General features: G+C 44.8%; 1 protein-coding gene across 1 annotated transcript in view; it reads right to left on the reverse strand.

Annotated features, from left to right (window-relative positions):
- Window positions 1-1,766: 1,766 nt before the first annotated feature.
- The window catches only part of aamp (angio-associated, migratory cell protein), a 56,010-nt gene continuing 35,138 nt past the window's right edge, over window positions 1,767-22,638 (reverse strand). Inside the window, exons 6-11 of the mRNA XM_060828206.1 lie at window positions 19,590-19,673; window positions 18,686-18,801; window positions 14,739-14,851; window positions 8,020-8,110; window positions 4,989-5,143; window positions 1,767-1,996 (exon numbers count right to left, since the gene is read on the reverse strand). Coding sequence (XP_060684189.1) covers window positions 1,921-1,996; window positions 4,989-5,143; window positions 8,020-8,110; window positions 14,739-14,851; window positions 18,686-18,801; window positions 19,590-19,673 — 635 coding nt within the window. The 3' untranslated portion in view covers window positions 1,767-1,920. The remainder of the gene's footprint in view (window positions 1,997-4,988; window positions 5,144-8,019; window positions 8,111-14,738; window positions 14,852-18,685; window positions 18,802-19,589; window positions 19,674-22,638) is intronic.

Genomic DNA, 22,638 nt, shown 5'->3' on the forward strand with positions numbered 1-22,638 from the left:
ACAGACCTTACGAAGAACAGGTATTCCTTTTAAGGCAGAGATGAGAATTAATTTATTTGAGAGTTGCTAGCCTTTGGAATTCACTTCAGAGAGGAGTGGAGGCTGGTTAATTGAATTTGTTCAAGGGTGGTTGAGATACCTTTTTGATAAGACAAATGAATCAAAATTTGTGAAGGTGCGGCCCATATAGGAAAGTGAAGCTGTGGTGATCAGATCAGCCATAATCTAATCAAATGGTAAAGCATGCTAAAAGGGCCGAGTGTGTTTGTGCTCTGAGATCCAGCATTTCACACTCACGTTACATTGGCACGGCATAACTCAAGTTCTGAATTTTCATGACTTCGTCAATGGTAGTTATCCCTTCAATGCTGCAGCACCAAACTTTAAGATTTCCACATTAAAACGCTCCAACGTTCCACCACCCACTCATCTAAGATTGTTTGTACAAACTACCACTTTACCAAGCTTTTTCACTCCTAACAGCTTGATGGTCAAGTTTTGTTCAGTTACACCGGTGAAGCATCTTGAAGTGTTTTGTACAGTCAAGGCACTGGGTGAATGTAGGTTAGTGCTGCAGGAACATGCCTGCTCATACACCGGTTTACCAACAAGGACCATCCAAATCCTATATCCATTCTTCACAAAATGCTTCTATGGGGAGCTGCTCACTGAGGGAAACAATAACAATTAAAGATTTCAGAATCATCTCCTCGTACTCTGCAGAGCAGCAGATCTCACTCCGAGATACCAAACACTTCAAGGAATCATCAAAGCTTACACCACACGGGGAGGCTTCCATTAGCTTTTTGTACAGTCAGTCCCACTCCCCCTGTGAATGCTCCCTTTTCAGGATATCCAATGGCAAATCATTACAGAAATGGGAAACAGGGAAACAGAGTGATATAGGTGAAGACAGGCAGGAGTCGGAATCAATGACAAATGATCCAACCATTTCCCTTCTGCTGTTCTAGAGAAGGCAGAAATTGTGATCAATCCTGTTGTCTGCTGAGTAATGTACTCATCACAAATAAACCGCTGCTAAATATCCTGAAGAAGGGCTTATGCCCGAAATGTTGATTCTCCTGTTCCTTTGATGCTGCCTGACCTGCTGCACTTTTCCAGCAACACATTTTTAAGCTCTGATCTCCAGCATCTGCAGTCCTCACTTTCTCCTCGCTGCTAAATATCCACCTAGTTTCAATAAATAGCCCAACGTAATGTCATGTTCACATTACGCATGGCAATTAAACAGGATGATATAAAAATATACTCCCAAGCGAGGTACAGCACACGGTCAGATACAGAGTCAAGCTCCCTAATCTTTTAGGTTGCACTAATGTAAAGCTACTTCTACATTGCTCCCCACTCAGAGTACAGGTATAGCATGGAACTAGATATGGAGTAAAGCTCCCTCTACACTGTCCCTATCAAATAATTCTCAAGACAGGGACAGCACAGGGTTAGATACAGAGTAAAGCTCACTCTATGCTGTCCTATCAAACACTCCCAGGACAGGGACAGCACAGGGTTAGATACAGAGTAAAGCTCACTCTATGCTGTCCTATCAAACACTCCCAGGACAGGTAAAGAGTAACAGTGCTCCTATGTTCAGTAGCACCAATAATTCCAGCATAAATGGTATTGACCAAACAAACCTCTTACGCAACTGCTCCAGGAGCTGAAGCTGTTTGGAAAAGATTCACGGAGATTTGAAATTTTTTTCCTGCTTCTGTCCCAAAACATGGCTTTTCCTGACACTTAGAGCAGAAAATGCAAACATTTTATTTTTTCTTTTAAAAGGTCCATCAGAAAGAGTCCTTGTTGCACAGCACAAATCACGTAACACAAGGGGCTGCAGCTGCTGAGTCTGTAAGCTGTGGGCTGTGAGGTCAGCGCCGTTAAAAAGAGATGAAATTGTTTCTACCGGTCGGGCCGCTGCAGGTGGAACACTTTTGCAGTTCGGTCTCCAGAGGCAGTGACAACCATGGATGCTTCCCTGTTGGGGAATAAACAAATCGTTGATTTACATCTAAAAGAAACTGGGAATTTAGGAACATGAACTCAAAATAAAAATGCTGAGTATACACTACAGGCTCAAACATCTTTTACAGAATAGAGATTGTCTCATGTAATGTGAAAAGGTAAAGCATTGGCAAATGGCAATTTAGACTGTGGGAGGTCAAGAGGTAAAAACAATGACTGCAGATGCTGGAAACCAGATTCTGGATCAGTGGTGCTGGAAGAGCACAGCAGTTCAGGCAGCATCCAACGAGCAGCGAAATTGACGTTTCGGGCAAAAGCCCTTCATCAGGAATAAAGGCAGTGAGCCTGAAGCGTGGAGAGATAAGCTAGAGGAGGGTGGGGGTGGGGAGAAAGCAGCATAGAGAACAATGGTCAAGAGGTTTGTCATGTGGCATACTGTATTACAAAGATGAACAGGAATATTATCCAAATCTTTAGGGACGTCAAGTAGCAGAGAAACGAGTGATTTTACACAGCCTGGCAGATCCCATTTGGAGCAACCACATTCAATTGCAGGTATTACACCTGAGAGTGGGTGCCCAGAGACTCCCCCTCAGACCGTTAACTATAAATCTGTCAATCTCTGCTTCAATTTTGCTCCTACTTTCCACAGCCGTTTGGGATGGGGAGCTCCAGATTTCCAAGCTCCTTTGTTTAAGAAAGTGCTTTCTGACATCATTTGGCTCCAATTTTAAAGGTTTGACCCCTTTCGCCCTCACTCACTAGCCACAGGAAATAATTTCTCTCCATCAAACCTATTAACTCCTTTAATCATCTTTAACAGTTCAAATAGACCAACTCTTCCAGACACAAACAAATACAGGTCTAGTCTATGGAATTTGCCCTCATAATTTAATCCATGAATTCCACAAAAATATGCAAAAAAAAAGCTAGTTTAGAGTCATAGAGATGTACAGCATGGAAACAGACCCTTCGGTCCAACCTGTCCATGCCGACTAGATATCCCAACCCAATCTAGTCCCAGCTGCCAGCACCCGGCCCATATCCCTCCAAACCCTTCCTATTCATATACCCATCCAAATACCTCTTAAATGTTGCAATTGTACCAGACTCCACCACTTCCTCTGGCAGCTCATTCCATACACATAACACCCTCTGTGTGAAAATGTTGTCCCTTAGGTCTCTTTTATATCCTTCCCCTCTCACCCCAAACCTATGCCCTCTAGTTCTGGTCTCCCCGACCCCAGGGAAAAGACTTTGTCTATCTAGGTAAAAAGAGGTAAAAACTGGTAAAAACAGTTCTCTCTCCACCCTTCAGGCACTCTGCCTGTATTCTTAATGAAGGGCTTTTGCCCGAAATGCAATTTTCCTGCTCCTCGGATGTTACCTGAACTGCTGTGCTTTTCCAGCACCACTCAAATCCAGAACTTTGTCTACCTACCCTATCCATGTCCCTCATGATTTTGTAAACCTCTATAAAGGTCAGCCTCCGACACTCCAGGGAAAACAGCCCCAGCCTGTTTAGCCTCTCCCTACAGCTCAAATCCTCTAACCCTGCTGGTTCAATAATGTCTTTTAAGGAAATCTATACCCAGTCTACACGTGACTCCAGACCCACAGCAATGTGGGTGACATTTAACTGCCCTCTGATCAACTAGTAATAGACAATAAATGCTGGCCCAACCAGCAACTCCCTCATCCAATGAACAAATAAAGCAACTGCAAAATCATATCTAATGCTAGCAGTGTACTGCAGATTTTGCAAACATGGACGGATTGGGTTTGGCCAGTAACTTGCTTGCTGCAAACAACTGAAGAGAAATGCTATTTGATATAATCCACCAGTCGTTGTGAGGTACTGTCTGTATCTCGTTTCGGATCAGCACTGAAATGCATTCTCCACGTTACTCATGGTTACGCATCCTGTTAGTACTGAAAACCACTTGAGCTATAATGGTATAGTGGCAGCATGAAACAGCACTTGCATGGTGTGGCTGTCAGATGTACTAATCCTCCTGATCACAGTGATGCCAGAGTGTGGATTCACTTCCTACACCAGCTGAGGTTAACATGAACACTCCACCTTCTCTACTTTGGTCCTCACTGGAGGCTTGGTAACGCTCAGGTTAAACTCACCACCAGTCCCCTCTCGATTTAATCAGACAGCAGTCCTACAGTCCTCCAGCAATATTATATTATTTAGGACATTAATAGACAGGGTCCCATTATTTGCAGACAGAAAGAACAGGCATATGCACTTGTAGTGCAAACACAATAGTGGCAGCCATTCTCTCTTTCAAGGATCCCAGTTGCAGATAGTTTACTTAAATCGCCCATAGAGTCAGAGATGTACAGCACAGAAATAGACCCTTCAGTTCAACTCGTCCACGCTGACCAGATATCCCAACCTAATTTAGCCCCATTTGTCAGCACTTGGCCCATATCCCTCTAAACACTTCCTATTCATATACTCATCCAGATGCCTTTTAAAATGTTACAATTGTACCAGCCTCCACCACATCCTCTGGCAGGTCAATCCATACACGTACCACCTTCTGTGTGAAAATGTTGTCCTTTAGGTCTCTTTTATATCTTTCCCCTCTCACCCTAAACCTTGACTCTCCCACCCCAAGGAAAAGACTTTGTCTATTTACCCTATCCATGCCCCTCATGATTTTATAAATTTCTATAAGGTCACCCCTCAGCCTCTGACGCTCCAGGGAAAACAGCCCCAGCCTGTTCAGCCTCTCCCTGTAGCTCAAATCCTCCAACCCTGGCAACATCCTTGTAAATCTTACAAGTAACAGAATAAATAGTCAACTTTGATGGATGAGGTTAATAACTTGTCTGAGTATGTGTGCGCATGTGATATGTGTACATGTGTGAATATGCTTATGCATGCATCTGTGGGTAAAATGCTTTGAATCCTGGAACCCATGAAGATGAATTGTATTCAATCTTTGCCAACCCTGGGCTTCTAGAGACAGAAGACAGGTCACACTTACTTATTCACCATAAAAGCCAGGATTTCTGCAACATGGCCGCAGCATTCACCCTCCATTCTTCCTGACCTGGCGTCCCAGATGCGCACGACTCCATCAAGGCTCCCTGTGTATATGATGGATGAGTGGTCCTCCCACAGAAGCTGCACAATACCAGCCTGAAAAATGGACAAACTCATCAAAGAGCCCACTGACAAACCATCCAGACTGTCAACACATTGACCCAGTGGTCTTGCCTATGTGTGTGCAGATCCAAAGGCAGGGTCTCCTTCCCAACAGCCGATCTGACAGTGAGAGGGGCCAAAGAGTTGGGGGAGGGTGGGTGCACATGGCGGGAGCCAGGGCTGGTGGGAAGAAGTAGGGGTGGGAGAGAGAGTTGAAGAGGGAGAGGGTGAGGGTTGGCAAGGTAATGGAAGGAGAAAGAGGGTTAAGAGAGAGCAAGAGGGAGTGGGATTAGACTCTATTTAGTTATTTCAATAATATGTACCCAAGTACAATGAAAAGCTTTCGCGCAAACAGATCAGGCTGATCATATGGTGCTTAGACAGAGTGGGACACACAAGGTTACAGCTGCACAGGAGGTGCACAAAGCAAGATTAACATTAGATTTGAAATTAGAAGGGTCCATTCAGCAGTTTAAGTGACACAAGTGAACCTGTTGGTGTGTTTAAGCTTTTGTATCTCCCACATGATGGAAGAAGTTGGAAGAGAGTATTACCGGGGAGGAAGCAGTCTTTGATGTCGGCAGCCTTTCTGTGGCAGTGAGAAGTGTAGGTGGTATCCCTGGATGGGAGGTTGGCTTCTGTGATGGTCTGGGCTGTGCACACAACTTTCTGTAGTTTCTAAGGCCCTGGGCATAGAATTTGCCACACAAGGGCACGTGCACCCAGATAGAATGCTCTCTATGGAGCATCTGTAAATGTTGGGTGAGGGTTTTTATGGGCATGCTGAATTTCCAAAGAATCCTGAGGAAGGAGAGGTCTTTTTAACCATAGTATCTAGGTGGGAGAATCAGAATAGATCATTGGTTACTATCAAACAGGAGCTTTACGCTGTCCACCCGCTTCACACACCCCTTGATGTAAATAATCAGTTCTTTTATTTTGCCAACATTGAGGGAGAGGTTGTTATCATTGCACTACGTCACCAAGCACTCTATCTCCTTCCTGTACTCTGACCCATCATTGCTTGATATACATTGCACCATGGTGGTGTCGTCAGTGAATCTATAGGTGGTGTTCATATGGAATGTGGCCACACAGTTGTGGGTGCACAGCGAGTACAGTAGGGGGCTGAGGATGCATCCTTGGGGGACTCCAGTGTTGTGTGTTATTGTGGAGGAGGTGTTGTCTATCTTCACTGACTGCGGTCTGTGGGTCAGGAAGCTGAGAATCCAGGTGCAGAGGGTGGAGCTGAGACCAAGGTCAGAGAGCTTTGAGATCAGTCTAGGGGGAATGATGGTGTTAAAGGTGGAGCTGTAGTCAATGAGCAGGAGTCTGATGTAGGTGTCCTTGTTGTCCAGATGCTCCAGGGATGAGTGCAGGGCTAGGGAAATGGCGTCCGCTGTGGACTCATTACATCAGGGGGATAAATGTAGGGGATCGAGGCAAGCTGGGAGACTGGAGTTGATGTGGGGCTCTTGAAGCACTTCATGATTATGGAGGTCAGCCACTGGGCAGTGGTCTTTGAAGCACGTTGCAGGTTTTTTCTTTGGTACTGGGATGATGGTGGTCTTCTTGAAGCAGGTGGGGACTTCAGATTGCAGCAAGGACATGTTGAGGACCCAGCCGGTCCATACAGGATCTGAGTGCACGGCCTGGGGACTCCGTCTGGGTCCGCCCCTTTCCTCGGGTTGATTCTCAGGGACTGAGCTGACATCAGCAGGTAGTGACGGAGGGAACAGGTGTGTCTGGGGCTGTCGGGGCAGATGTCACCGCGCCACTGGCATTCTGTTCAAACTGGCCATCGAAAGCATTGAGTACATCAGAGAGGGAGGTGTCTGTGTCTGGTATCTTGCTCTGCTTCATTTTGTATCCTGTAATGTTGGGTAGACCTTGTCCAGGTGGTTAGTTTGGGCCTCAACTTGGTTCGGTCCTGCCTTTTGGCATCTCCAATGGCTTCACAGAGTCATATCTGGATTTCCTGTATGGGCCCGGGTGGTCCAACTGAAATGCCTCACGCCTGGTCTTCAGTAAGCAGTGGATTTCCAGGTTCATCCAAGGTTTCCGCTTGGGGAACACACTGACTGACTTCTTTAGCACACAGTTCTCTAACCCCTTGCTAGTGAAATCCGTGACAGTGGTCTAGGATGTCCGCTGAATTCCTGCAAATGGTCCAGTCCACCTGAGTAGCCCCAGAGAAGGTCTACTGCTGCCTCAGACCAGAACTCTACTACTTTCAGTGAAGGATCCTCCTGGTACAACTTCTGCTTGTATCTGGGAGGAGGGACACAGCGCTGTGATCTGATTTTGCAAAGTGAAGACGGGGTATGGAGCGGTAGGCGAGAAGGTGGGAGATGAGCGAGAGGGAAGGAGGCCAGAGTGCTTGTTGAAGAGACAGATGGAGTGTGAAGGAGGGAGGGGAACAGAGATGGAGGACAACGGAGAGGAAGATCGAGTAAAGAATTCCAGGCCCAACACTGGGCCTGCTGAGATCCTGACACTGAGCCATGCAGCATCTTAGCGACAACTCAAATCCCGAGCTCGAGTTGTATGACATTGGGTAAAAATCTGGGCCTGTCCTTTGTGGTCTCAAAATCAAAGTGTGGTCTGGTATCTCCCAGGGTTCTCTCCACCCTGAAGGCTTCCTGCCTCTATTCCTGAAGGGCTTATGCCCGAAACGTCGATTTTCCTGCTCCCCAGATGCTACCTGACCTGCTGTACTTTTCCAGCACCACTTTGATCTAAACTCTGGTATCTCCCACAGGCTACCCTGGCACTGACACCAGCCCAGAAACAGGTGTCTTCCCAGCAGGAAGACAAGGCCCTTAAGGGAAAGGACAGGTTGAATTGTGGTCACCCATAAGGTTCCTTACCTGAAGCTGCCACTTATGACGAACTGTCTGTGATGGAATATCCCAGATCACCATGGTGCCATCCAAAAATCCAACAGCAACCAAGGGAAGCCTGCAGGAGCCAAACAACACAACTGTTCAAACTGAAAGAAATTTCCGGCATTGTTTTCTTCCAAAATTGTTATGTCATCATTGACAAGGTTAATTCTTAGAACCAATCCTTCATCACCCTGACAAGGTAGGCATCTCGGACAAGCTGCAGCCCTGCGTACTGAGGGTAATATTTGGGAGTGAATTGGGGACTCTGTTACAGAGCAGCTCAGCAGCCTGAGCAAGTGAGGAGCTGAATGGTTTAAGACACATGACACGATGACCAGCCAATCAGCAGCAATTTTGTCAGCAAAACGAACACATGGACCAGACCAGACTTGGCTGTAACAACCTTCATGTGGCCAAACAGCTGGCAGACAAATCTCAAGCAGGACCAGTTCTCAAGCTGGTAGAATTACTGGGAATATAAACCCAAAACCCAGTGAAAGAACAGCACCTTCAGGAGAGAAAGGAACCAGTCATTTCTCAGCCTCATATTTTGAGGGCCCTTGGGTCCCCAGAGATTATTTGACACTAGACAGACCCACGTCTCACACTGCAAAGATGACACTATATATACACAAGATTCTGGATCAGTGGTGCTGGAAGAGCACAGCAGTTCAGGCAGCATCCAACGAGCAGCGAAATCGACGTTTCGGGCAAAAGCCGGTTCCTGATGAAGGGCTTTTGCCCGAAACGTCGATTTCGCTGCTCGTTGGATGCTGCCTGAACTGCTGTGCTCTTCCAGCACCACTGATCCAGAATCTGGTTTCCAGCATCTGCAGTCATTGTTTTTAACTATATATACAAGAGCCCATTAATCTTACCACTATTTACTGTGGGATCTATACCAAGGCCAAGAAAGTATAAATAACTTCTTCGCTGACTGATCAGGGCTTGAGATATTCCAGCAGCCTCAGTAACAAAGGAAGCACAGTCAGCCACTCCTTACAGAACAAATCAGCAAACATTGTTTACAGTGCAAGATAGCAGATGATGACAAATCCCTCCCAAAATGTCACAATGCTTTGTATGCTCGCTTTGAGCAGCATTTCGGCAGAGAGGTAACACCTATTCCGACAAGTCCTGACGAACCTATCCCAACAGTCACTGCATCAGAGGCCAGATCAGTTTTCCTTTGTGTGAATCCAAGGAAAGCGATGGGACCAGATGGAGTACCAGGCCGTGCACTCAGAGCATGCGCAGACCAACTGGCAGAGGTCTTCTCTGACATCTTCAACCACTCCCTGCAGCAGGCCACTGTCCCTGCCTGCTTCAAGAGGCCAACATCATCCCTGTGCCTAAGAAGGTTCTTGCAGCATGTCTCAGTGACTACCGCCCAGTGGCCCTAACTTCGGTGGACATGAAGTGCTTTGAAAGGCTGGTCATGGCATTAATCAACTCCAGCCTCCCCACTACTCTTGACCCGCTCCAATGTGCCTATCGGACCAACAGATCCACATCAGATGCCATATCACTTGCCCTTCACTCTTCCCTCGAACACCTGAACACCAATAACAACTACGTAAGAATCCCACTTATCGAAAGGTGAACTGTAGTCAACACTATTATCCCCTCGAGACTGATTAGGAAACTTAGTAAGCCCCACTCTCTGAACTGGATCCTCAGTTTCCTGACCCGTAGGCCATGATCAGTGAAGATTGGAGACAATATTTCATCCTCACTAACATTCAACACTGGAGCCCCCCAGGGGTGTGTACTCAGCCCCTTACTGTACTCACAGTATACCCATGGCTGTCTCGCCAAATACCAGACTAATGCCATTTACAAGGTCACTAATGACACCACCATAGTCGGTTGAATCTCAGATGGCGACGAAACAGACCACAGATGGGAGGTGGAAGACCTGGGAAAATGGTGTACTGAGAACAACCTAGCTCTCAATGCTGGCAAAATCAAGGAACTTATTATTGACTTTCATTGGGATGTTACTCATGGCCCCCTACACATTAACAGCACAGAGGTGGAACCAGTGGAGAGTGTCGAGCTCCTGGGAGTGGTCATCCACAACAAGCTTTCTTGGACTCTTCATGTGGACGCACTGGTTACAAAGGCTCAACAATGTCTCCCCTTCCTCAGGCAGCTGAGGAAATTTGCCATGACGGCGAATACCCTTGCCAACTTTTATAGATGCGTCATCGAGAGCATTCTGTCTGAATGTATCACTAAATGGTACGGCAACTGTACCATTCAGGATCGGAGACGGTTACAGAGAGTGGGGAACTCGGCCCGGACAATCACAAAGACCAACCTCCCATCTACAGAATCCATCGACCAGGCCCACTGTCAAGGAAGAGCTGCCAGCATTCTCAAAGATCCATCCCACCCTGGCAATGTTTTTCTACAACCTCTACCATCGGGGAGAAGGTACAGAAGCCTGAACACACACACCAGCCGGTTTCGAAACAGTTTCTACCCAACTGTTGTTAGAATACTGAATGGACCCACAAACTCTTAACATTCACCTGTACCCGTGTTTTTGTTTTTGCTGCTATTTACCTAATATTTACTGACCTATGTTGCTCGCAAGACAATGTTGTTCATTGTGTCTCAGTACACATAACGATAAGTTCAAGTCCATTTAACACTGACTTCTGCAGGTACAAATATCCTTTACTCCAAGCCTTCTGATTTCCTACACTCAGCTTAAACACTGCACTGATAATCATTACTCTAATCATTAGAGTAAGGGATTAACTCTAAACAGCTGAAATTCACACCTCAATAATATGGTAATATCAAAACAAAGCAAACAAACAATTTACTCATGGTCATGACTGAACTGATCATCAACTGATCAGTGGAACAGGCTGCCCTACAGTCTATTGGCTGAACTGAGTTTGTATGGTGATGAGAACTGGATTCCCAACCAAGTCCTTGAAAGTTGACATCTACTGCAGCAAGTTGAAAACTGAAGTTCTGTAACTTGCTCCCTGTGTGGTTTGTGCACAGTCAGAAATTGTATAGCAAAACCCCAGATTAATGCAGAACTAGTTCAATAAATTGCTTCAGGGAAGGGAACTCACCATTCCCACCCAGTTCTACCTTTTCATGAATTCAACCCCACACTATAACACTTTACTAAATGTTCGTGACCACACAATACTGATTAACTGTGCAATGCTTACAGTCTCTTCCTTTTTTGGACAAATTCACTCAAACAGGTGAATTAGATTAGATTACTTACAGCGTGGAAACAGGCCCTTCGGCCCAACAAGTTCACACCAACCCTCTGAATATGTCTACCACTATGGACAATTTAGCATGGCTAATTCACCTAACCTGCACATTTTTGCACTGTGGGAGGAAGCCAGAGCACCCGGAGGAAACCCACGCAGACACGGGGAGAATGTGCAAACTCCACACAGACAGTTGCCTGAGGCAGGAATTGAACCCGGGTCTCTGGCGCTGTGAGGCAGCAGTGCTAACCACCGTGCCATCCATTAGGAGCAGGAAGAAGCCACTCATCCTCTCAGGTCTGCTTCATCATTGAATAAAATGGCAGCTGATCCAATTACTGCTACCACTGATCAGTCCAGAGGGAGATGATAGTATCGTGATAGTGTCACCAGACTAGCAATGGAGAACCCCAAACTCCAACATGCTGGTGAAATCTGAATTCAATAAAGTATGGAATTTTAAAAATCCATGTAATAATTGATAATTGTCATTTAAAAAAAAATTATCTGGCTCACTAATCAAAAGAAACAAAAAATGGGGAAAGATTTAAAAAGTACCTGAGGGGTAACTTTTTCACACAAGGGGTGATGCATGTATGGAATGAGCTGCCAGAGGAAGTAGTGGAAGCTGGTACAATTGCAACATTTAAAAGGCATCTGAATGGGTATATGAATAGGAAGGGTTTAGAGGTTAATGGAACTGGGAGTGAGATTAGGATGTCTGGTCAGCATGGACAAGTTGGACTGAAGGGTCAGTTTCTGTGCTGTATGAATCTAGCGCTGTTGGAAATCTGCAACAGAAGTAGAAATTGCTGGCAACACTCAGCAGGTCTAGCAGGAACTGTGGAGAGAGAAAACAGAGTTAACGTTTCTGTTTCAGAACTATTCTGATGAAGGCTTTCTGGACCCAAAACATTAATTCTGTTTCTCCCTCCCTCGATGCTGCCAGACCTGCTACATTTTTCCGGTCTTGTTCCATCTACGCTCACTAATCTCCTTTGGGAAGGAAACTGCCATCCTTACCTATTCTGGCATACACATGACTCCAGACCCACAGCAATGTGGTTGGCCCTGAGCTACCCTCTGGGCAATAAATGATGGCCTGCTGCATGAAGTAAAGAATCTCTCTCTCTCACTCTGCCTTAAAATATTCAAAAACTCTGCTTCATCACTTTTTTCAGGGAGTGAATACCAAAACCTCAGGAAAAAAACAATAATTTCAACTTGGCTTTAAATGGGAGACACATTATTTTAAAATACTGACTCTAATTCCAAATTCTCCCCAGGTTCACCCTGTCAAGGCCCCTCAGGATGCTAAACGCTTCAACCACCTGTTAACCTTACCTTTCACTCCAGTGAATGGAAGCTGACCCTATCTAAGTGGTTCTCATAAAACAACCAATGTCCAGGTTCCAGGTATTAGTCTCTGAAACCGACTTAGAACTGCTCCCACCCCATTTACACACTTCCTTAAAAAAGACCAGAAATTGTACACAATACTCCAGCTGTGGTTTCATCAATGCCTTGTATAACTGAAGCAGAATCCCCGTACTTCTGTACGCAATGGCCCTCACAATAAACAGTAACATTCTTCTAACTTTCCTAACTTCTTGTTGGCCCAGCACACTAACCTTTTGCGATTCACGCTGTTGTTGGAATGTCAGCATCGTCGGCAAGGCCAGTATTTGATATACATCCCCAACTCAATGGCATAGAACACAAGAACTATGAACAGGAATAGGCCATTCAGCCACTCAAACCCGCTCCACCAACTAACACTATCATGGCTGATCTGATTGGGACTCTGACTCCACCTACTGGCTTGAGACTTTCTTGTCAGTGGAGAATTTACCTCCCTCTGCCTTAAAAAGATTCAATGACTCTGCATTCACTGCTCTCTAAGGGAGACAATCTCATGAGTTTTTACTCAAGCATCTTAATGGCTAGTTAAAGGTAACCCCCACCCTCCTCGAGCTTATCTCTCCACGCTTCAGGTTCTCTGCCTTTATTCCTGATGAAGGGCTTTTGCCCAAAATGTCGATTTTACTGCTCCTCGGATGCTGCCTGAACTGCTGTGCTCTTCCAGCACCACTGATCCAGAATCTTAATGGCTAGTGTCAGGATGGAAACTGGTAAATATGGTGTTCCACAAGCGTTACAACTCTTCCCTTTATACATTAATGATCTGGATGAAGAAACTGAGGGCATTCTGGCTAGAATGTGGATGATACAAAGAAGGTGGAGGAGCAGGTAGTATTGGGTCGGTGGGGAGACTGCAGAAAAACTTAGACAGGTTAGGAGTGTGGGCAATGAAGTGGCAGGTGAAATATGACATGGGAAAGTGTGAGATTATGCACTTTGGTAAGAACACAGACATGGACTATTTTCTAAATGGGGAGAAAATTCAGAAATCTAAAGTGCAAAGGGACTTGGGAAGCCTAGTCCAAGATTCTCTCAAGATAATCTTGTAGGTTGAGTCAATAGTTAGGAAGGGAAATGCAATGATGACATTTGAGAGAAGCTATATATAAAAGCAGGATGTACTTCCGAGGCTCTATAAGCCTCTGGTCAGACCATATTTAGAGTAATATGAGCAATTCTGGGGGCCATAAGTCAGGAAAGATGCATCGGCCCTGGAATGGATCTTCATGAGAATGATACCAGGAATGAAAGGATTAACATACAAGGAATGTTTGAGGACTCTGGGACTGTACGCAATAAAGTTTATAAGAAAGAGGGAGGGATCTGATTGAAACTTTCAAAATACTGCACGGCCTGGATAGGGTGGATGTTGGCAAGATGTTTCCGTTCCAGATTAGAGTGGTGCTGGAAAAGCACAGCAGGTCAGGCAGCACCTGGGGAGCAGGAAAATCGACGTTTCGGGCAAAAGCCCTGCCTCTATTCCTGATGTAGGGCTTTTGCCCGAAACGCCGATTTTCCTGCTCCTCAGATGCTGCCTGACCTGCTGTGCTTTTCCAGCACCACTCTAAGCTAGACTCTGGTTTCCAGGATCTGCAGTCCACACTTTTGCCAAGATGTTTCCATTGGCAGGTGAGACAAGGACCTGAGGGCATAGCCTTAAGGTAAAGGGAAGACCCTTTAGAACAGATATAAGGAGAAACTTCTTTAGTCACAAAGTGGTGAATCTGTGGAATTCATTGCCACAGATGGCTGTGGAGGCCAGGTCATTGAGTATATTTAGAACAGAGGTAGATAGGTTATTGATTGCCAAGGGGATCAAAGAGAGAAAGCGGGAAAACGGAGAAGAAAAACCTATCAGGCATGACTGAATGGTGGAACATGATGGGCCGAATGGCCTAAGTTCTGCTCCTACATCTTATGATCTCATGGTCAAATGATAAGGCTACTGTGTTATTAACACACCCGCTAAACTCATTCAGTAACCGATCATCAGGTACAACATCAGACACATGGGAGGATTAGACTTACACCCGACAGAATCCCACTGACTCGACAGAATTAGAGTTGGATTCGGTATTCTCCATCTGGTCTTTGTCCACACATTCCTTTGCGTTATTTGGGACTGAAAAGACAGCAACTACCTGTGTAGGAATATTCAATGAGTTAGCCTTCAGTTAACTGTGAACAATGCATACTCTGAGCAATACTACGCTCACCTCATGGCAAGAGCAGTGACAGAGGCGGCATTAGACCGAGTGGGAGTATGGAGGGTACCATCCTGATAATCTCTGTGGTGGGATGGTGTGTGGATGGCTTTCCCCTACCATTGACAAAATCATGCTGGATGGAGTTTTGTTTTTAATTCATTAATGGGTTGTGGGCATCACTGAGTGGGCCAGAAGCTTTCAGCCATTCCTAACTGGACAGGTACAGAGAAACTGTACCCAATTGTAGACAGATTGAGAAGATGGCACAAATTTAAACTGTTTCTCAAAAGAAGCTAAGGTGAGATGAGCAAAAAAAAACTTGCTCCACACAGTAGGCAGAGGCAGGTACAATTACATCATTTAGAACACATTTGGACAGCTAGCATGGATAGGAAAGTATTAGAGGGATATGGGCCAAACGTAGGCAAAAGGAACTAGTTCTGCTTAAGAAACCTGGTTAGCAGGGATGAGTTGGGCTGAAAGGCTTGTTGCTGTGCTGTATGGCTCTAGTTAGGGTATGGAACACACTGTCTAGAAATGTGGAGGAGGCAGGGTCAACAGAGGCATTCAAGAGGGAATCGGCTCATTATTTGTACAGAAACGATGAGCAAGTGCGTGGGGGACATGGCAATGGGTACGAGATAAGGAGGCTTGTTTGAAAAACCTGTAGACAAACTGGGTTGAATGGCCTCCTCCTGTACCATAACACTTCTGTGGTCCTAGGCGAAAGCCTGCCACTGGTCAATCACGTGCCCCAGATCAGGCTGCCCATCCTGGATGTGAGCTCTCAGTCTCCAACCCACTTCCAAGAACACCATCGCCTTCACTGGATTCCATTGGAATTCCCACAGTCGGGATGGGAGAGAGAAACAACAGTCCATCTGTTATGGATCTTGCAAACAGAAGGTTGTGGATTAAAGTCCCAATGCAGTGACCTGAGCCCTAATGGTCAGGCTGACAGCTCACTGTAATGTGCCTGACCTTTCCCCTGCAGAGCATGAGTTCATTGGATCTCCCTCGCAGGCCAGGTTCCAAAAGCACTGACAAGCTAGAAAGCACACAAAGCAAGAGGGAGGAACGTGGGCATTCTTAAAGTCTCCAGCTCTGCCGTCCTCCTTAAAAAAAACCCATCTCTTTCCCCCCCCCAAAAAAAAACACACATCATCCACATAATATTTGTATCATTGGCTAAGCATGTATTTTGTCCTTGCATCTCTCTGAATACTATTAGGGTGCCTTAATACTAAGGGTACTGTACTAATATAAGTTGTCAAGACATATTAAAATTTAATGTCTCAGCAAATTTAAGAATTCCAAACCATTTTAACAAGAATAACCCCCACCCTCAACACTGCCCATTAATAACCACTGTTTCATCACACTGAGTTATGTCCAACATGTGGCACAATAAGTCATTGAGCCCAATGGGTTCATGCTCGTGTTTATGCTGAAGAGGAGATTTCTCTCAGTGTGCTTCAGCTCACCTTATTACTATATCCTTTACTGCTGTCTCCTCACGTTTATCCCGTTTCCACTGACACACTATTCACCTCCACTTCCCTGTGTTTGCAAGGTCCATATCCTCCCCACACTGAGTAAAGAAATTCATCGTGAATTCCTTATTGGTAAGCAGTATTTTGATGAGCATCAGTTTTGGCTTCCACATAAATGAAATATCGTTGGTGGAGATGATGAACAGTGATGGTCTCAGCATCACTTCACACTTTCCACCGCTGTCATTAACTACCCGAAACCAATTCTGTTTTGAAACCGGTTTGCTATCTATTCTGCCAGTAGTCACCATTCCACATGCTCCAACATCCCACAAGTCAGCTTTGTTAGATTAGATTAGATTCCCTACAGTGTGGAAACAGACCCTTCGGCCCAACCAGTCCACACTGACCCTCTGAAGAGTAAGCCACCCAAACCCATTTCTCTCTGACTAAAGCACCTAACACTATGGACAATTTAGCATGCCCAATTCATCTCTGGATTGTGGGAGGAAACCGGAACATCCAGAGGAAACCCACGCAGGCACGGGGAGAATGTGCAAACTACACACAGACAGTCGCCAGAGGCCAGAATCGAACCTGGGACCCTGGTGCTGTGAGGCAGCAGTGCTAACCACTGAGCCACCGTGCCACCCTACTGTTTTTAAAAACAAAATCAAAACATATCATGATGTCTACATTATGAATTGTTCCAGCACAATTCTTCAAACAGTTGTTCAAGTACAGCGTTTTTTTTTAAAAGAATCAATGCAGACTACTTTTTATTATACTTTTGATTTTAAGATTGTTCTTGATAATTCCATCATCTTTCCAATCTCAGAGTGTGATTAAAGGTCTGTGCTTCCTTTGACTTGATGGGAATCCCTTCTTAAGCACTGGGTTTAAACACAAGTTATGTGCCAGTCATCCAGCACCAGACCCTTTCTGTAAAGGTAATTCTGCCTCCAGTTCTTCCAGGATGTGGAGGTGCCGGTGTTGGACTGGGGTGGACAAAGTCAGAAGTCACATGACATTAAGTTACAGTCCAACAGGTTTTTGAAATCACAAGCTTGCAGAGCGCTGTTCTTTCACACAGCTGTGTGCTTCCCTCCACTTCACCTGATGAAGGGGCAGTGCTCCGAAAGCTTGTGATTTCAATTAAAACTGTTGGACTATAACCTGGTGACTTGTGACTTCTGACTTTGTCCATTTCTTCCTCAGTTTCTTTAAATTTAAAGAGAGATGGCAGTGCAGTTTTAATATCACTAGACTACTAACCCACACGTGTAGATTTGTTCTAAACCAAGGACTGTAGGAGTTGTTGCACTTGTAATAACAAATTACTGCAAAGCGGTGGGAGTTTATGCTGCTACTTTGCTGAAACAGTGGAGGAAGAGATTTAAGACACCACAGCAAGGGGATGTGTGTGTGCACAGTAAGCTTTGCCAAGCAGCAGATTGATGGCTGGTTTGTAGGTTGGGACCAGTTGTGGATGCCAGAGGTTGACAACTTTCTGATTGGCTCCTGGGCAGGCGAACACCTTGTGTGTTCAGAATAGACAGAGAAAAGATTCTAGACTGCAGAAAGGTCAAGATCTCTCTTCACCCCTCTCTCTAAAGCCGAGAAAACAACTACATATTCGTTCCTCCTAGATGCTGAGTGTTGTGGCATCTCATAAGTAACTGAAAGACTTTATATTTAGTACATTAACTACTCAGTGTCTTTTGTAAAGAATTGAAAGAATCTGAAAGTAAGGAGATAGGTGAACAGAAATCATAAAAAGCAAAATGGAGACCTTAGTGAGTTTGGTGGACTGGTACTATTGAACTGTGCTTTCCCAGTACTTTGTCCTCCAGACATAACATGTTTGTGGTACATCTGTGCCTGTCTCTATGTGTGTATAGGGGTTTCCAAAGAGGTTAGAGTTTCAGTGAGTAGAATTATATGATGGTAATTCACAATTGGGCTTGCGTGTGGTTAGAAATTATTTCTTTGTGATAAATTGTATATTCTCATTAAGTACAGAAACTTGACCAGTATTTTCTGTTAACCTGAGGAAAACTGAGGACTGACTATTGGATTAAATCCTTAACATTTATGACAAACCTGAGAGTGGTGGGATTCGAATAAAAACACACGTTGCCCAAATGGGTCGCGGGAGGCCTCAAACCCACAAATGCAGCTGCCCAACAAATCTCCAGTGTCAGTGACCATGAAACTAGCATCAACTCCTGCAGAAACTATCTGGTTCACTCCTGTCCTTTAGTATGCAGATTACCTTGCCCGTGAGAGGATTGAGGAGTTTGGCTGTGCAGTCAACAGACCCTGTCAGGACCAGGCTCCCAGTGTCATTCACAGCAAGGCAGGTTAGGGGACCCTGGTGACCATCCTTCCCTAGAGACAGGCACAAACAAAACACAAGGATCATGGTATATCTGAGAAACACTTCCATCTCAGCCACATCCAGAGAATCACACAATCATGCACTTTTTCCAATAAGGAGCACAAGAATAAGCTCAACAATTACAAACTGATCAGTTTGACTTTGGCAGTGAGTAAACCTCTGGAAATAATAACTCGGGATAGAATCAATAGTCACAGGCACAAAAGCAGGTCAATCAAGTAGAGCTAGCTTCATTCTGTAACTAATTTGTTGTAGCTTTTTTGAAGAGGAAACAGAGAGAGTTGACAAGGGGTTATACTGTCTAGTGTGGGGAATCTCCCAGAAGCTGTACGGCTTCAAGGGAATGCTGACCATAAAAGGAGTGGAGAGAATGGATAGGGATAAACCAATCCCACTCACAAAAGGATCAAGAGTGAGAGGGCATAGATGTAAAATAATTTGCAAAAGAAACAAATGCAATGTGAGAAAAAGCACAAGTAGTGTCTGGAAAGCACAGATTGGATGTGCGGTGGAGGCATTCAAGAGGTCACTGTTTATAGTCAAATAATCATCCAACGCGTAGGATTACAGAGAAAGGCAGGAAAATGACACCAAGCCATAATGCTCATTTAGAGAAGACTGTTTGATTCAGAATGTTGGCAAAATTGCCATTTCAGTCAGAGTGGTTATTCTGTGCTTTGATTTTAGTGGCCACATTAGATGTGTTTTACATTAATACTCAAGGTTTAAACAAGAGCTGAGCTACATGGTGCAGTTACTCTGTCCAGCCACATTATACCTTTCACCACATGAAGCTGCAATCCTTGTTTCAGATCCCAGATTCTTACTGTTCCATCTTCATAGCCAACAACTGCTCGGTAACCTAGGGAAACAAAACTGAATGTTTAATACAGAATTTAGGACAGAAGATCTTCAGTCACATTATGCTCATATCGATGGATACACTATTATTGGAGACAAGCCACAGAAATTTACCAAGGCTCTTTACACAGCACCAGCATCACATCCCCAATCAAATGTAACGGTATTACAGGTGAGTAAAGGTTAACTACAAAGATATGAGGGAGGAGTTAGCCAGTGTTGACTGGAAGGAGAACTTAGCAGTGAAGATAGAGATGCTACACCTCTACAAATAGTTGATAAGAGCACATTTGGAGTATTTTGTTGTGAGAAAAAGCCTAGTGGTATTATCACTAGACTGTTAGACCAGAGACCCAGGTTATCTAATGAGGACCCAGTTCGAATCCCACCCATTTGAATTACACAGGACATAGAACAGTACAGCACAGTAGAGGCCATTTGGCCCTCAATGTTGCGCCAACCTTTTATCATATTCTAAGATCAGACTTACCTACACACCCTTCATTTTACTATCATCCATGTGCCTATCCAAGAGTCACCTAAATGTCCCAATGTATCTGACTCTACTGCTACCGCTGGCAGCTCAATCTGCACACCCACCACTCTCTGTGTAAAAAACCTGCATTGACATCTCCCCATAACCTTCCTCCAATTACCTGACAATGATGCCCCCTTGTGATAGCCATTTCTGCCCTGGAGAAAAAGTCTCCGGCTATTCACACTATGTCTCTCAACATCTTGTACACATCCATCAAGTCACCCCTCATCCTTCTTCACTCCAATGAGAAAAGCCCTAGCTCCTTCAACCTTTCTTCATAAGACACATTCTCCAGTTCAGGCAGCATCCTGTTAAATCTCCTCTGCACCCTCTCTAAAGCGTCGACATCCTTCCTATAGTGAGGCAACCAGAACTGAACACAATATTCCAAATGTGATCTAACCAAGGCTTTGTGCAGCTGCAGCATAACCTCGCAGCTCTTCAGCTCAACCCCCCTGCTAATGAAAGCCAACACACCATACCCCTTCCAAACAACTATATTAACTTGAGTGGCAACTTTGAGAGACATGGATCCCAATATCCCTCTGTTCCTTCATACTGATAAGGATCCTACATTTAACCCTGAAATGTGCACTCCAATTCGACCTTCCAAAATGAATCCCTTCACACTTTTCCAGGTTGAGCTCCACCTGCAACTTCTCAGCCCAGCTTTGCCTCCTGCCAATTTCCCTTTGCAACCTACAACAGCCCTCCACACTATCCACAACTCCAACCTTTGTGTCATCAGCAAACTCACCAACCCACCCTCTTCCTCATCTAAGTCATTTATAAAAATCGCAAGCAGCAGAGGTCCCAGAACCAATCCCTGCAGATCACCACTGATCACCGAGCGCCAGGCTGAATACTGTCAATCTACTACCACCCTCTGTCTTCTATGGGCCAGTCAATTCTGATCCAGACTGCCAAATTTCCTGTATCTTATGTCTCCTTACTTTCTGAATGAGTCTACCATGGGGAACTTTATAAAATGCCTTGCAAAAATTCATGTACACCATATCCACTGCTCTACTTTCATCAATGTGTTTTGTCACATCCTCAAAGAATCCAATAAGGGCCTTACTTGCCCTTCACAAAGTCATCTTGACTATCTCTAATTAAACTATGGTTTTCCAAATAATCATAAATCCTATGTCTCAGGGTCCTCTCCAATAATTTGCCCATCACTGACGTAAGACTGACTGGTCTGTAATTCTCAGGATTATCTCTATTCCCTTTCTTGAGCAAGTGCCATGCTCCAATCATCTGGTACTACTCCAGTGAACAGTGAGGATGCAAAGATCATTGCCAAAGGCGCAGCAATCTCTTCCCTCACTTCCTGTAGTAACCTTGAGCATGTCCTGTTTGGCCTAGGGGATTTATCTACCCTCATGTTTTTCAAAATTTCCAGCACATCCTCCTTCTTAACATCAACCTGTTTCACGCTGTCCTCAAATATGACAAGGTCCGTCTCATTAGTGAATACCGAAACAAAGTATTCATTAAGGACCTCCCCTACCTTCTCCGACTCCAGTCACAATTCTGTAAACATCTAGAATTAAGACTGTAATGATGACCACAAATTTATTGTTGATAGTTGGAAAAAACCATCTAGCTCACTAATGTCCTTGAGAGAAGGAAATCTGTCATCCTTTCTCTGGTCTGGCCTACATCTGACTCTAGACTCACAGCAATGTGGCTGACTCTTAAGTACCCTCTAGATAATTCAGGATGGGTAATAAATACTGACCTAGTCAACGATGCCCTCATCCCATGAACGAATTTGAAAAAAAAGCTCTGGGCACCTTATTTAAGAAGGACGTTAAAGCCCTGTTGAGACAACATTGGAATGTTACCAGCAATGACGGATTTTAGATACAAGGAAGGATTAAAGAAATTGGCCTTATTCTACTTGGAACAGAGAAGATGAAAAGGTAACTTTATTGAAGTGTTCAAAGTTATGAACAATTTTGACAGGGTAAAGAGGAATATTCTGTTTCCACGAGTTGATATGTCAGTAACTAGGGATCACAATTTCAAGGCTGTTAGCAAGAGAGCTAGGACTGAAATTTGAAATGCTTTTATTCAGTCGTTCGGATTTGGAACTCACTGCCTGGGAGAGTGGCGGAGGCAAATTTCCATAGGAGGTTTCAAAAGGGAACTAGGTATATATTTGAAAGGGATGAAGTTAGAGAGTCACAGAGACAGCGTTGGAGAGTGGGACGAGACACGATAGGCTGAATGGCCTGCTTCTTGTACTGTAAAATTCAAGGATTCTGCAGTGGCGCAGCAATGGCAGGAGATTCTGGGAGTAATGCGAGAGATACAGCAGAAATTCATGCCAAGGATAAGGAAATATATGAAGGGAGGATGAGGCAACCATGACTGACGAGGGATGTCAGGGACAGCATAAAAGCAAAAGAAGAAAATG

This window comes from Hemiscyllium ocellatum, chromosome 7 (genome assembly GCF_020745735.1).
Source record: "Hemiscyllium ocellatum isolate sHemOce1 chromosome 7, sHemOce1.pat.X.cur, whole genome shotgun sequence".
Lineage (NCBI taxonomy): Eukaryota > Metazoa > Chordata > Chondrichthyes > Orectolobiformes > Hemiscylliidae > Hemiscyllium > Hemiscyllium ocellatum.